Source organism: Elephas maximus, chromosome 19, assembly GCF_024166365.1.
Source record: "Elephas maximus indicus isolate mEleMax1 chromosome 19, mEleMax1 primary haplotype, whole genome shotgun sequence".
In the NCBI taxonomy this organism is placed as follows: Eukaryota; Metazoa; Chordata; class Mammalia; order Proboscidea; family Elephantidae; genus Elephas; species Elephas maximus.
The window spans coordinates 50959636-50976018 of NC_064837.1; the positions used below are offsets into that span (position 1 = coordinate 50959636).

Below are 16383 nucleotides of genomic sequence, written 5' to 3' on the forward strand. Positions count from 1 at the left end.
TTTAACTATAATGCCACTGAGAAGTCGCACTTGATTTTATATTTATTAAAATATGAAAAAAGGCAAAGAATTAATGAAATATAGTAGGCTTTTTCCAATTTTTTATTATTATAAACAGTGCTATAATGAATAATTCCAATCATACATTATTTTATGCTTTTCATGAACAAGTGCAGGGCAAATACACAGAAGGAGAATTGCTGGATCCACGGTATATGCATTTTGACCTTTAAGTAATACATACAAATTGTTCCCTGTCATGGCGTTACCAATTTATATTCTCACCTTTTATGATGTAAGTGGAGTCCCTGTTTGGTGCAAATGGTTGCAAATGGTTAATAAGCTTGGCTGCCCGGAAGGTTGGATGTTCAGGTCTACCCAAAGGCACCTCAGAAGAAAGACCCAGAGATCTACTTCCGAAAAATCAGCCATTGAAAACATAGTGGAGCACAGCTCTACTTTGACACATACGAGGTCACCATCAGTCGGAACTGTCTCAACTGTAAATGGTCTGGTTATTTATGGTGTGATGCCTTTTTTCCCATATTCTAGCCAGGTTAATTATTTTACCTTTTCCAATGCGAAAAGTGGTATCTCGTTGTGGTTTAATATGCCAATCTCTTATTATGAGATGGTTTGAGAATATGTTTCATATGTTTAAAGGCCATCTGCATCACTTTTCTGTAAACTGTGTTCACATCATTTCACCTTTTTCTATTTAGGTCTTTTTCATATTGATAAATACATGAAAGGAATGTGTTCTTTGTCTATGAGATATTCTCCCCAGTTTGTTATTTGTTGTTTCCATTTTATTTATGATGAAATGTAACCAAAGTTATCCTTTATTTAATGGCTTCTGGGGTTTGAGTTAAATTTAGAAAGGTTTTCCGCATTCCAAGATTATTAAAAATAATCCTCCCATTATTTATTCTAATAATTTTATGATTCATTTTTTATACTTAAATCTTTGATTCATTTAGAATATATTTGGGGCAAGGTGTAACAGTGGGGATCCAACTTTATGTTTCTTTCTGGGTTGCTACCCAGTTGTCCCAATAGCACTGTTGAATGACTGGAATCTCTTTTTAGATGTTTTAAGTTAGGCTCACAAGTAGAGGTGACTGCCAAGCTCAGAATAAGTGATATAGCACCAATATTAGGGGTTTAGGGATCCTAAAAAGCATATAGCATTAAAAGCACAGGTCCTGGAGCCAGATACCAAACATATATTAAGCGTATCAGTTACTACTGTTGTTAATTTTGGAAGACTGAGTAGCAGAAAGATGGGGGCTTCCCTACTTATGATTTTTATGAAGTTTGTTTCTGATTAAGATCTAAAAGTGGATTATCTCTTATACAATTAAAATAACTAAATATGCACTATACAATAACCCATTGCCATCAAGTGGATTCCAACTCAAAGCAGCCCTACAGGACAGAGTAGAACTGCCCCATTGGGTTTCCAAGGGGCAGCTGGTGGATTCGAACTGCCAACCTTTTGGTTAGCAGCAGAGCTCTTAACTACTGCTCCACTACGGCTCTCGCACTATACAATAGAGATGTTATTAATGTTAAGTATTTATATAGCATCTTACAGGTTTTATAAAGTGACTTCACTTACATTTACTTCATATCCTCATAACCACACTGTGAGAAAATGAGCAAATATTTTAATTCCTATTAATTGCTGAGAATATTTTAGTGATGGTAACTTGTCCCTTTGCTTAAATGAAATGGCAGCGCCTAACTCAAGCCCAGATCTTATGTTTCCAAATGCTGTTAACATACTTACTGCCTTCATACCCTGCACCAAGTACTTTTACATAAAAATAAATGAGAATTTCTATCCTGAAGAAGACTAAACAATTTGCCAATTAAATATTATGACTAATCACATACTTTATTCAAAGTACAGAAGGAATACATACAAGTATAAAACATGGTCCCTAGTCTCAAAAAACCTTCAAAGGTCTATAGTAGTTAAAAAAGCAAGACTTAGAGGAGTAGAAAGTAAACCTGAAGAGCAGAAACGATGCCTTATCTACTTTGTCCACGTCTTATGCTATTTTGTATGGTCTGCATGACTAGAATATATTATTAGCAGTTCAGAAAATATTTGTTGGCTGCCTGTTGTTGATTGAAACTTTTAGACAGGGTGAGATATGAAATACCTGACTTGATTCATATTTCCCAGGGACTGAACTTTTGTTTGAGACCAAAGAGCCAGCCAAATCATCAAACATCTCTTACACTATGTAGCAAAGGAAGTTTAGGCACCACTGTGGGCTGTACCTACTGACTAAACATATCTCATAGCAAAATAAAGATTCTGAGCTATATTATTCCCTTACTTTTCAAAGCTGCCAGAAGGTCATATAACAATCTCCAGAACTGAATCCAGTCCAACTGCCACAAAATATAATTATAATTCACTGTCGCTTCATTCCAAATTAAACACATCTCTTGCTTCTACAACAAGCAACTGTCCATAATATTTCTTGTAACAGGTCTTTCTTTGTGTTGTTTCCTTCTAGCATCTTGTCAACAGGTCTTTTATTTTTTAATCTTAACAATAGCTTATCTGCTACATAGAATAATAGTATTTTTTTAACTTTTGAAATATTTTGGTAAATACGATAGGAGAAAAGGTGAATAATAAGAAAATTCAAATATAAAATCAGACCCAGCTTACAAAGTACAATTTTCTATCCTGCCATATATAACTTTGTTCCAGAGACAGCATGGAATCTATCCAATGATTTGAGATACCTGCACACTAGCCCCAAGGACTGGCACTGTTTGTAAAAACCTTGCATGGGTCAAAATAATCTTTAAGCCTTTTTTTTTTTTAAAAAAAAAAAGCCCAAAGAGATTAGGTCTAAATTTTAGTGGTACGCTACATGTTACTCAGAGTTCTAAATTCAAATAAAAAGAGGAACAGAAAGTTGACAGTAAACTAATAAATGCAAAGAACCCTTAGAGGCCATGCGCCTAGAAATTACATGCAGTGATAAATATATACAATATTGAGGAGGCATTATTATTTTCACTAGAGAAACAAGGGCTTTCTTCAGTGATTATTTATGGCAAAAGTTCAGTACAGTGAACAATCTGTCATAAATTGCCTCAATATACCATAAATGTGGTTATATTCTAGGTCAAATATGTGGGTATTACAAAAAGGAAAAGCATGTGAAAAAAATCAGCACAATGCCTGCATACTGTTGAATCTCATGCTAGAAGATAAAGAGCCATTTATGAGACTATTAAACTCAGCTCTCAATGCTGGCCTCAGAATAAGGTTCCATTCTTTTTGAAGGGTAAAGATACTGTACATACCATTCAAAGCAGATAGCTTTGAGATTTCCCTTTTATTTTAAATGAATAATAGATTTATGAGTTACTGAGTGCTTATTATATGCCTATTACCATGGGAGGAGATGGAGGTAAAATATGAATAAAATCTAATTCCGCTTTTCAAGGAGCTCAAAGTTAAAAAGAGAACAAAAGTTCTAAAGTGTACTTAAAAATGAAATGAAAACAAAATAAAAAATTGTGTCTCATCCAAAGATAGGTAGGTATCGATTTATATCTCCTTTCTTAAAAAAAAAAAAAAAAAATACTGCAGGCTCTAATTGTACTTTAAAGTCTCTGATCTCTGATGCTTACAATAAAAAATTCTGGGATTCAAACAGATTTTCTAGCCACTATGAAATATCCTAAAATTCTACTCCCTGTGTGCCTGACCAAGGAAAGTAACAATGCTCCTGGGTATCCCTATATAGAAAGAACTATTTCAAATAGGCAGGGAAAATCAAATTCCATCTTGGGACGTTTGTCTCAGTAATCACCTCCATTCAATTCAACCTAACACAAGTATGCAAATCACTAGACAAATTCTATCAAGAATCCTTTTTTACTTCATTCCTGATTATCTCTTCCAGGCTCTTAAAAATCTGTGGTCTATGCCATACAAATTGTCTTAATCATAGAGTATTCCTTGTATTGTTCACAATGAGTTCTTATAACACTTGGAAACAGGTTTTATGGTAATCAAATCTTTGTATCTCTCCCAAAAGAACAGGTTGATGCTTAGTATTAGTCATTCAAAATATATTTAGTAAGCATTTCCTACATGTTATCACTGAACAGAATTTGTAGAAGCAGAATTTAAAAAACAGAAGTTATAATGGCTGAAATGTCCTATTTCATGCTCTGCCCTCTAGTTCCCTTCACAAACACACTTGAATTCATTACATGCTTCCACATTAAAACTGCAGAAATCCTTTTTTCCAAAATTCAAAAAATTAGTTAACACCTCTGCCTCCAAAGAGCCCTTTATACAATGAGCCCTTCCAAGACAAGATGTAAAAGCACAATGATTCCCATCATTTCTGAGGTAGTATTCACATCTGCTAAGAACAAACGGTAGTTCTTAAATCTGAGAGCTAAAAAGTAAATAGAGTTGGCTCGTTTCCAACTAGCAAGAACTCTGACGCAGAAATATTATTATTTTTTTTTACCCAAATGATTAGTACAGTTAAAGGGAAAAATAAGTGCAATGGAAATTTTACATCATCCATTTTCCAGAACCTGATCTGAACCTGAGAAATGGCTTCCCTCTGCACCCTTGGAAACCTCTGCTCCCATTTTAAGTTTCATGTGGGTCAATTTTTCTCTCCACCACTACATGGCTTCTGATTACACAGCAAAACAGCCAGGACAATCACACGCATCAGGGAAAATTTGGGAGGATAAAATTTAAACTCTGCTGTTGAACAGTTCTCTTTATAATACAGAAGACCACAATACAAAGTCACTAAGTGACACAAAGAAAGCACACTCTGATACCATGTATTCCTTTTACTCCATCCACCCATCACCCCTACCAAAAAAAAATTGACAAGGTTGAGCCACACACAAGTCTGACCTGAAAGTTTTAATGACAAAGCAGCTTCTCTTGCAAATTATCAGCAAACATGGAGTGATCTGCTAAATACAGTCACAGGAAAAATAGACTATTCTAGAGGGGGCACGGGGAAGCAGAGGGGGAAAAACCCGAACACTTTTTTAAAAAGACAACAAGCACAATCAGGCACAAGATCTGCATCAAATTGTTTTCTTTTTCTTTTCCATAAATTTTAAAAAACTTACCCTGAAGAGATTTTCCCAATCCCTGGCCCAGCTTCCACCCATGTTTCTGGAGTAAGCGGTGTCCAATATTATCCTGACAGACAGAACAGAGAGACAAACCAAAAATATTCCAATAATATATTCTTCCCTTCCTAGTGACATTTAAACAGGTGATGAGCAAGAGATAATTCTACATATATGCATGCAAAAAAGTGCTAATAATAGGGTAAATGTGCCCAACAGAAGGGACATTATGTAAAAAGAAATGCTAGCTAGTATTTTATATGGGAAGAACATACGGGGGAAGGGTCCTTTCTGATGGTGTGCTGGGCAACTTTTGTACATGACACTAAAAAGGAGAAAAAAGGGGAAAGGGAAAGGGAGGAATACATTTATGAAGTTTAAAACTAACATTAAAAAGCATAAAATCAAGGTACAATCATATCCACCACCTAGACAAGCACCACTTCAAGATTTCTTTTTAAAGAAAATCTGTATTGTGTTTAGTTTTTTGCTGATGTGTCAGGCTTTCATGATACAAAGTTATAAGTGTAAGACTGCCCCACCACTAGAAATGAAAACACAATCAGAGCAAAATCCAGGCTAGACTTGATTGGTTTTTTTTTTTTTTTATGTATATATATATATAAATATTTAACTAGCATGCAGCCAATATTAAACTGAAAAAACAGTGAGGTTAGTAAAACAAGAAATTAAATTGATTAAACAGAAAAATAAAATGAGCTCAAGCACAGACTGAGTGATGCATTTCAACATGTAATCTAACAAAATTGCTAAAATGTTAGAATGAAACAGGCCTAGCAGTAAGTTAACAGTAAAGAACCATTAGTGCATGTAGGGGAAAAAAACCAACATACATAATGTCTCATCTTCCTAGGAAAACACTGGACAAGGTATTTCAATGTAAATTGCATGAAAAGACATCAGAAACAACAAGTAAATGTCAGCTTTTGTGTAAGGGGTCAAGGTCTCAGAAATCTCTGCAGGCCTTTGTCCAATTCTTTGATCTTTACAGTTAGTATGCAGTCGCAAGACAAAGCTAAAATAACCACTGACTGTATCGAATAAAATTATGCTACTCGACCAATGGGAAACTTCTAAAAATCATAAGCACAAAGTGTTCTTTATGCATAAAAACGGAATTTATAGTATTAATCTGGTATCACCATTTGAAAATAACCTCTATTTCCTGAAATTAATTTATAAAATTAACAAAATCCCAAATCTTTTAATTAAAAACAAACATCCATAAACATTACTTCTAAGTTCTATAATTCAATGATAAAATGTTCTTTGGAGTCACAGAAGAAATAAAACAATTACTTTACTGTTAATCTTTTCTGACAGGAAGTTAAGAGATTAAGTCTCCTCAGTGCTCTGTTTAAAAAAAAAAGACAACTTCCTTCTACAAATTTCTGATAGCATGGGAACTGGAAAACTGGACTGAGTAGCTATCTCACTGATCAGGTGTAAAAAACTCAAGATACTTTTTAAAAAACAAAACCTACAGGCAAATGCCAATTAAAACCTGTTTCTAAAACAAAAGATACTATTGTTTTAAATATACATATTTACAAAAGCATGATGGTCTTCAAAAAGTCTCTAGAAATTACTTTTGCTAGGAAAAAGAACTACTAGAAAACTCTATGTCATGTGTAATCCCAGGAGATGACTTCCACATTAGACATCACAAAAACTTAAATCTAACACTGCTACCCCTCCTTCTACCTTTCTCCCTTCTCAACTGAAATGCCAGGAAAAGTATCCCCTTAATTAGTATTGTCTATTTATAAATAATTTCATTATCAAAAAATATTAAAAGTCTTAACATAAGAAATACTAGCAGAAAATGAAAGGTAAAGAGGTTCTTGTTTTACTACTATGAAAACAAACTTACCTGTATATAAAATTCTTCTTTCGTAACATAATTCCTACAACTGAGTAACCCCAGAAAGGACAAGGACAGCAGAACAACTCTAAGATTATGTGGCTGATTTCGATTAATGTTTAATCTTTTCATAGGCTAAGGTTGTAACTATACTTAGCACAAAGATTTCGGGTACTAAACAATGTTGACAAAAATTGTTGCTTCTTTTCCTTTTTTTATTTAACAAAACTCAATCTTTGCTTAAGTAGAGATGAGACATTATGCTGACTGTGTTATATTATGAATGCACTAAAATAAACAGACAGATGAAGCAGTATGCTATTTCCAAAAGCAGTGCAAGTGGAGTGAAAGCATTTCCATACGAACCTGGCTTTAAAAACTGGGCTGTCAAAAGAACAGTTAAATGTAACACAAAGTAAGAAACTGTCCAATCACTAATGGTCGTTTTATTTTATTTTTTGTCTTGTTTTCAATTCACTGCTTGCAAGTAATGTATTTATTACAGAGAGTGAAAGCGTAGGTAAATCCACGAGTCGGGAGCAGCGGAGAGAGTCAAGAGCAGCGCGTTGTGACCGACAACAGTGAAGGAAAAGCAGATGTTACAGGGAGAGAGGAAGGACAAAAGGGAAATTTCAAGTTATACACATTAGCACCACTTTTACCAAACCACTCAAGAGGATAACCGTCACCTTCTCAAAGAAAAGCTACTGATAAAAAACGGCAGTGCGACTTCTCTCTAAAACTTTAGGTGAAAATTGTTCTTTAATTAAATCTACCTTCCCAAATATGATTAGGGAATAAAACGTTGGAGGCTATATTAAAATTATTAACATGCCACTCTTAGTCCTTCTGATTACAACAAAGGCAGAAGAAACAATAGACATATCTCCCAGAACCTCCTTCTCTCATGACAATCTCTAACCTCATAGATTAGAGTGAATGACTAATATGGAAAAACTGGGCCTTTCTATCATTCCAGACTACCTGCTTTTTGAGGGAAAAAGGCAGCTCTGTGACTCTGCTGAAAGGGCTAGTGTTCAGTATGGTCCCCTTTTCTACCATGAGAGAAGAAAACATTTCATAAACACTACTCGAAAATCCAAATAGGCTTAAGAATGATGGATAACACAAGGAAGGCACACCAAAACACCTTATAACAGCGTGTGTCTCTCACTGAAAAGTTCAAAGGTTCACTGAAATCACTGTGAAAAAACAAAGGACTCAACCACCAGCCTGGGAAAATAACTACTAATCTAGTTTCTCTGTTTAGGGTTGTGATTTTGCCAATTATTCCCATGGATGATATTTACAACAGTAAACTTAACTAATCTCTAGTCCAAACAGATGAGGGCCATGAGCACTACATTTACCTAAAATAGTAAAAGATTAAGTAGTTACTATTTTAGTCATAATAATCCAAAACAAAAACCAAAACCGTTGCCTTGGAGTCAACTCTGACTCACAGTGACCCTACAATGACTAGAAAATCTTTCAGTTGTTTTTAAATAAAATGTTTAGTTTGGGGTTTAATCATAATCTCATAGAACCAAAAATACATAAAAGAACATTTTCTTCTTTTCTAACACAGCCTGGTTTACGACTACCAAAAAGACATGACAGTGGTAGGCTGTTTATAATTTCAATGCACATGGAAGAATGGCAAGAAAATCCTAATTTTAGACCAATAAAACAACTGAACGCTGGTAGGCAAAAACCTGGTTTTCTACATAATTCATAAAGAGTTCCCACAAACCACCTATTTGTTACTCTCTGTGCTCAAAAGCCCCAAATAGTAGCAGTGTGGCGGCATCCTTGGTTGGACATGAAGTTCTTCTAATTCTGGTTAAACTGTGAAGCTGAGCTGAAAACCCAAATTTTTTTCACTTAAGCCTCAGTTCTCCTTTACCTTTTTTTCTATTTCTAAATTAAAATGCTACACTCTTATCCTTTGTTCCCCTCTATTATATGTGTAAGACAGTATATGAATTAAAAAAAAGGGATATAATTTTTAAATGGGAAGATCTTTGAAAACAACAAATGTGTTATTAACTACCAATATGCTGAAAACACAGCATCATTAATAAAAAACATGTCATTATTCATTGTTTCAGTCATTCCTCAACATTTTTATTAATTAACTACCAAGCAGAAAAGTTTCCTAGGAATGTCTCTCTGCTCCAAGAAGCTATATACCACCACATAACGATGATTTTGGCAACAGCACCACCAATCTGTGTAATGGTAGCCTGCCAAAACACAAAAATTTACTTTATTGTATATAGCTGATTCCAAGTTTCTATAGTAGGAAATAGAATGTCACATCTCAAGAGGAAACTATACTACAGGTGTGTTAGTGACTGGATGAATATTAACTCCATGCTCAATTTTCTTTTAGTTGACAGCCACATTCAATTTATGCCATTTAGCTCATTTTCAACAGTGACAAAAATGGTGGGTCTCTTGAGTGGATTGTAAGCTTTGCTGATTGTGTATTAAATAATCTATAAGCAAGAATCAAGTGCTAATAGGTGAACCCATGCAAACAACAAGTTGTAAAAATTCCCAAAACAAAAAAATCTCTAGCTCACTACAGATGACACAATGAAGACTGGAGAGAAAAGCCATATAGTAATGCTACACCATTCAGCTTCAAGAAGCACAGTATTTATAGTGCAGTCCACATATGGTCACTGCTAAATGTCAAATCAGCAGTCTTATAGAGTTACAGTTTGGAACTGGTGGAGTCCACAGATCTAAACAGATATGCAACATGACAAAACCCAATTATACATATACTTCTAAATCTCTAGATGAGCAAACTAAACATCAGGAACTGAAGTTTGAAAACTTACATTAATTTCTAAAACCTGACAACTGTTAAGACAGAATTTAATTAGTCAGGCAGAGCAAAGACCAACTAATGGGCTAATGGGTAGTTTTACTTCCATCTACAACAATGACAACATATTTTAAGCCTATGATGCTAGCATTTTGCCTTCTGTACAGCTTAAAAGAATTCTCCCATTTAATTTCTCATCTTCTTTCTATAATAAAGGTTCTAAAAGATAATACATTCTAAATCATACTAACCAATTCTTGGAACTATAGACTGGGTTATCGCTTCAGATCAAGTTTGATTTGTTCTATCTTTAAGTATTTGAAGGTAATAATTATAATGACTGTTACAATGGCTGAGCCCTAAAAAACTTGAAGCAATAACAACTTTTAAAATTCAAATTCCAGAAACATCATTTGTAATAATAGAGTCAAATAGTACTACTTTCTACTTTAAATTTGGATAATTATCTGGCAATTCTTACATAATTTTCTTAGAAATGTGTAAGAAATTTCATTGAAAGCCATTTGATTGGTTAAAATAAAGAGGGAGAAATAAGACTTTATAATAAAATTTATGAAATTCTTTGCAAATGCTGGATTTTGATGTGTTTTCGACATTTGCCTATTTAAACTGAAACACTTTTATCATCTCACTAACAAATCTAGGTTTTAAAAGTTCACTAAAAGCAAAATGCAGTATTGCATGTCTGTAGCTCACTTCCCATCTTGCCAGTTTGCATTAGATTTACCCTATTACAAAACAAAAAGACCTTAATCCTATACTCACAATAACCCTTCACACAGGCATATTCTTGGCACAAACCTGTGCAGAGACTTCCACGGTTACCAGCTGCTGCAGATTACCTTTGTTAAAAAAAAAAAATGACTAGACCTTTAGCTCCTGCAATGATCTGTAGACTCCCAAAGCTGCGTATTTCCAGCCACTTTTGAGTTGCATGCTGTAGCAAAACAGTCAGCACCTCTCAATAGATATTGCTGCAGAGAAAGATTTTAATTCAGCATAGAAAAAGCCACACCATTTCCCTCTAAGAACAAGACAGTTCAATATAGCCAGCCAGCCAAATAACTCAATATATACTATCATCTGGTAGGAATTTCTTAGGTGATAGGAGATTTACTATGTTTAAGGGAAGGAGGGAGGAAACACTACCTACTTTGGTGCCAATCATATTATGAGTTTCTTTAAACACTTTAAATTTGATTCCCAAATGATGTGGTAGCAGAAATTAAGATCCCACCTATCTTGTATGCCCCACTTCTATCTAATAAAAAGTAGGCTATGAAGCTCCTGCTGTTATACCTGAACTACCGTATCTCACATAATGCATGTATTTATGTGTCTCGGGAGTAAATTTCCATTAGAAGTATAAATTAATATAATGTGTATCTCTGGACATATACTAATCTACAAAAAAAAAATTCTGCCTAAGTACTATACTGGAAACCCTGGTGGCGCAGTGGTTAAGAGCTATGGCTGCTAACCAAAAGGCCGGCAATTCAAATCCACAAGGTGCTTCTTGGAAACTCTATGGGGGCAGTTCTACTCTGTCCTATAGGGTCACTATGAGTTGGAATTTACTGGACGGCAACGGGTTTGTTTTTTTGGTTAAGTACTATACTATTTGATATCTTAAATGGAAAAGATAATTCTATTTAATAAATAAGGCATAATAATTCCACTCCTACTCACTGAAGTTACTCATCAATAATTAGTCAGACTGTCTTCTGATAGTTTTCTCACTTTGACACATGCTGGAATTTACAACACGTGCTAGAAAAATCCTCAACTTTCTATAAAACAAGTGTGAGAGGTGAAACACCATTAGCCTCACCCGACACAGGAATGAATTCTTCAGAAACCTTTAAAAGTATAGCCCTCAAGGCAGGTTTAACCCACTGCCCTCGAAGTCAATTCCAACTCACAGGGACCCTACAGGACAGGGGAGAACTGCCCCATAGGGTTTCCAAAGCTGTAAATTTTTACAGAAGCAGACTGCCACATCTTTCTCCTGCAAAGTGGCTGCTGGCCTTAAACCACCAACCTTTTGGTTTGCAGTTGAGTACTTTAACCACTGTACCACCAGAGGTCCTCAAAGAAGGCTTAGGAAATGTTAAAAATAATTTAATTTAGTGGTTCCCTAAAATCTTTGTTGAGAATAGTAATAAGAAACACTAGGTTGTAAATTTACTCTAATTAGATTTCCTGCTGCTGTCAAGTCAAAGCACCCCCAAAATTACAGCTTCTGTAAGAATATTAACAAACCATATACCACGTAAAATACGGTACTGGGGACTTGCTTCTGACAGATCTGTTCTTAAACTTTGACCCAAAGAAACATTTAAATTAAAATGGAAAAATTAAGTTATTTTTGAAGTGCAAAATACTAATCTAGCCTGCAGGTTACATTATAAAATTCCACCTTACACTAATCCCCAAAATGATACGGAACAAGGCACAAATTTCAATGATTTTTAATTTAGCAAGGTGGGCTTGGCATTTCATCCTTATGACTGGGCTTTCAGTGCATCAGATGTGAATTCTCCCTCTGCAGCATTATCACATGCGTCATCAATTACTGCCATGCCTAAGTCTAGCACCATGCCAGCACATTGAGACAGAAAGTACTATATGCAGTGTTCACTGGACCAGAAGAACAGAAATAAGAAGGGGAGGTGGGGGAGAAAGAAACCCTAGAGAAGAAATTAAAAAAAGGCAGACCGTGCAATACAAACCAGATCATGGCTGCTTAGCTAATATGGGCCAACTGCTGTGGAAGAAAAATGTCGAACACCCCAAGTTGTGTAAATATCTGTAAACATCTAAACACACACACAAACACACACAACACCAACCTAATTAGGAACACAAATATATGTTGATCCTTTACCACATTACAGTTTTGAAAATAAAAGCTAAGATTAAAATATCTGTACTCTCTAAATTGCCTTCTTACTTTCCTGAGGGAAGAGGAGAAGCTACTATTTCTTACAGGGGGCAGGAGCTTGCCCTGATAACTATAAAAATTAAGATTCCCTCTTTGATTTACTTTTTTCACTCAAATCTTACCAATAGCTCACTAAAATTCTTATTAAGTATGTATACTTAAGCACAAATATTAAATGCTGACATACTGACAAGTTTAGACAATTTAACAATAGACTGTAATTTAAAAATAGGTTTTTTTTTAATGAAAATAAAGTTGAAAAAATAATTTAAGTTTTTTTTTTTTTTTTTAAGAAAGGGGAAAATAAATCTCCTTGTTCCATTTATTGGCATTATTAATCTTCAAAACTAAGCTGTGTGAAAAGATACAAAAATCGGCTTTTGACAAACGCCAGGCATCTCTTAAGCCACAGAAACCGTCTGGTAAATAAAATGTACTGATCCTTAACTGTTTCTAATGCAGCATTTCACACACAACTGCATTTTCCAGGAAAAGTGAAGCTATTAAAGGATCAAAATACATTTTACTCCTTTATTCAATTTACAGAAACACTATAAACTTTAACTTGCTATCTTTAATAGAATATTAGTATGGGCCAAAATGATATTTTTCTGTCAAAATTCTTATTTGTTTTTAGATTTTTTTTTGACTAATTTCCCAACATATTAAATATTATACTACATCCCAAACTCTATTAGATTACTGTAGGGCATGCAAGTAAAAAGTTTTAAACTCTTCTATTGGTTATTAGTAAGTTTAACTTCACTCACATCAAGTGTCACACGAACACTACCTAACTAACTGGCTATGACCCAAAATTAAGCACTGATCATCTTACCGATTCTATAGGTTTATCAAGTGACGCTTGTTCAATTTCCAAGTGTCCTTCTTCATACTGATCAAAGTGATTACCCTGAAAAAAGAAGACTACAGTTATTTTTCAAAAGCAATACCTGCCAAAATTATTAACAACTAAACTAGGGGTTATTTTTAATTTTACATTCCTTTCTAGTAGGTAACCAAAACAGGGCAACAAATTGAGATATGTTGAAATCTATAAAAATAACATACTAGGAGTCTAGCCGTAGTAATTCGAACTCTTCTTCCCCTAACAGGCATCAAAATTACTAACTAAAACACACTAAACATCAACTCTTTCTTATACCAACTATATTAGGAAGATTGAAGAACCCTAAAAACATAGATCCATGCTATGTTTTGCTTTTAATAACAATCTAGTATTGGATTTTTAATGCTAAAGAAAATAAGTCATACTAACAGAAGACTGAAAGTAAAATCTGTATTATCATACCGTTCAATGTTAATAACTTACTGCTTTTGATTAAAACTGCTAAAACATTCAACTTTAAATCAACTGCTACCACCTTCCAGGTTTAAAGGAACTCAAAAATAATCTCTTAACACAGTTTCCCAAATGATCTGCCAGGAGAGATAAACATGCCTTTATAATGCCACATTTGACAATAATCAAGCTAGCTGTTACAGTGACTAGAATAAGTCAAAACAGTTCAAGTGACAGTAGGTGTGGACAACTGACAAGTTCTTTCTAATGATCATTTTTCTCTGATCTCTCTGCTCCAATAGGAAGGAAGAGCTCATAATTTGCCTTTAAATCAGAATATCAATTTTCTGGTTCCCCTCTTGTTACAAAGTACAGGGGATGGGGACTTATGAGCCCTAAACACACCTAAGTCAAAAGACTAAAAACCTCAATTAACCATGTGGAATGATAACTCGAATATTAACCTAACAAAAAGTTACTTTGCTCTTCAAAGCATAATTAAAATTCTAGTTGAGTAAATAAAACTTCACTGACAGGAAGCTCTAATATAATCTGCTACATTGTATCATAAATATTAAGGAGCCCCGGTGGCACAGTGGTTAGGCAATGCGCTGCTAACCGAAAGGTCTGCGGTTCGCACCTACACTAGGGGCTCCGCAGGAGAAAGATGTGGCAATCTGCTCCTGTATAGAATAAATAGAGCCTTGGAAACCTTATTAGCAGTTCTACTCTGTCCTATGGGGTGGCTACGAGCCAGAATCGACTCGATGGCAATGGGTTTGGGGCTTATCATAAATATTAGGTTACTTGTTTCCCTCACCAGACTCTGAAGTCTTTAAGGACAAGAACTGAGCGTTGTTTAACTCTTATAACTCTACCACTTAATAAGGTGGCAAATACACACGAAACATCAGAGAACAATTAAGCGCTACAATCGTGTGGCGGTATTAACAGTTTTGGAACTAGACAGTGGTTATGGTTACACAACACTGAATGTACTTAATGCCATGAACTACATGCTTGAAAATGATAAATTTTGTTATGTGTATTTTACCATAGTAAAAAAATAAAATTGTGTGGCAAAATTTACCCAAAAGAAGAAAGGAATAATGGGGACAGGAATAGGTTTTCCAAAGACAAAAAATCAAAACTTAAAAATAGGATAAGATTTGGGAATAGGTACTCCAGGAAGTTATCTCTGCTCCCTTGAAGTCCCTGGGTGGTGCAAATGGTTAATGCACTTGTCTGCTAATTGAAAGGCTGGCAGTTCAATCCACCGAGAGGAACGCTGGAAGGAAAGCCTGGTGATATACTTCGGAAAAACAAGAAACGAAAACCCTACATAGCACAGGTCTACTCTGACACACATGGGGTTGTCCTGAGGCAAAATTGAGCTATTCTGTAAAAATAACTCAAGTTTTTCCAAAATATAATTGAATCATTAGCAAAATCTCCTTTTAATCTGTAGACTGAAAAATCATTTTAAAAAATCATACCATAGGTTAATAAGAGTCCCAGAGTGGCGCAAATGGTTAAGCACTGGACTACCAACCAAAAGGTTGGCAGTTCAAACCCACTCAGAGGCACCTCGGAAGACAGGCCTGGCAACCTGCTTCAGAAAGGTTACAACCTTGAAAACCCTGTGTAGCACAGTTCTACTCTACACTTGGGGTTGCTGTGAGTCGGAACCGACTTGATGGCAACTAACGACACTGCATATATTACAAACTACTGTCAGCAAATACCAGTTTTCAAATGAAACTCAACAAATTTCTAAACAACACTGGCTATTTAAGTTTTTTAATCAATCTGGATCAAACACAATACATAGCTTGAGTCTAGAAAAAGACATATTTACGATAACTGGTTTTCAACAAAGACAATTCAATAGAAAGAGTCTTTTTAATAAATGATGGTGGAACTAGGTATCTATATGCAAAAAAAAAAAGAACCTGGCACCATAATAAAAAATTAGCTTAAATGAATCACAGATCCAAATGTAAAACCTAAACTATAAAACTTCTACAAGAATATACAGTATAAAGTATTTGTGACCTCAGGTTAGACAAAGGTTTCTTAGATACAACACCAAAAGCACAATCCATAAAAGAAAATACTGATAAACTGGGCTAGAAGAAAATATTTATAAATCTCATATCTGATAAAGGACTTATATCCAGAATATATAAAGAACTCTCAAAACACAACGAGAAAACAACTCAATTTTTAAAGTA

General features: G+C 34.7%; 1 protein-coding gene across 3 annotated transcripts in view; it reads right to left on the reverse strand.

The window, feature by feature from the left end:
* GPATCH8 (G-patch domain containing 8) overlaps positions 1 to 16383 on the reverse strand; it is a 111649-nt gene that overhangs the window by 62583 nt on the left and 32683 nt on the right. The window contains exons 1-3 of one of the 3 annotated variants that reach the window (XM_049860824.1): positions 13685 to 13765; positions 7409 to 7426; positions 5155 to 5227 (exon numbers count right to left, since the gene is read on the reverse strand). Coding sequence is in view for 1 of the 3 variants with exons in the window: in XM_049860823.1 (XP_049716780.1) it covers positions 5155 to 5227; positions 13685 to 13759 (148 nt within the window). In the remaining 2 variants the exon portion in view is untranslated. Of the gene's footprint in view, positions 1 to 5154; positions 5228 to 7408; positions 7427 to 13684; positions 13766 to 16383 lie in introns of those variants that run through there. The other 2 variants (XM_049860823.1, XM_049860825.1) reach the window with 2 other exon arrangements.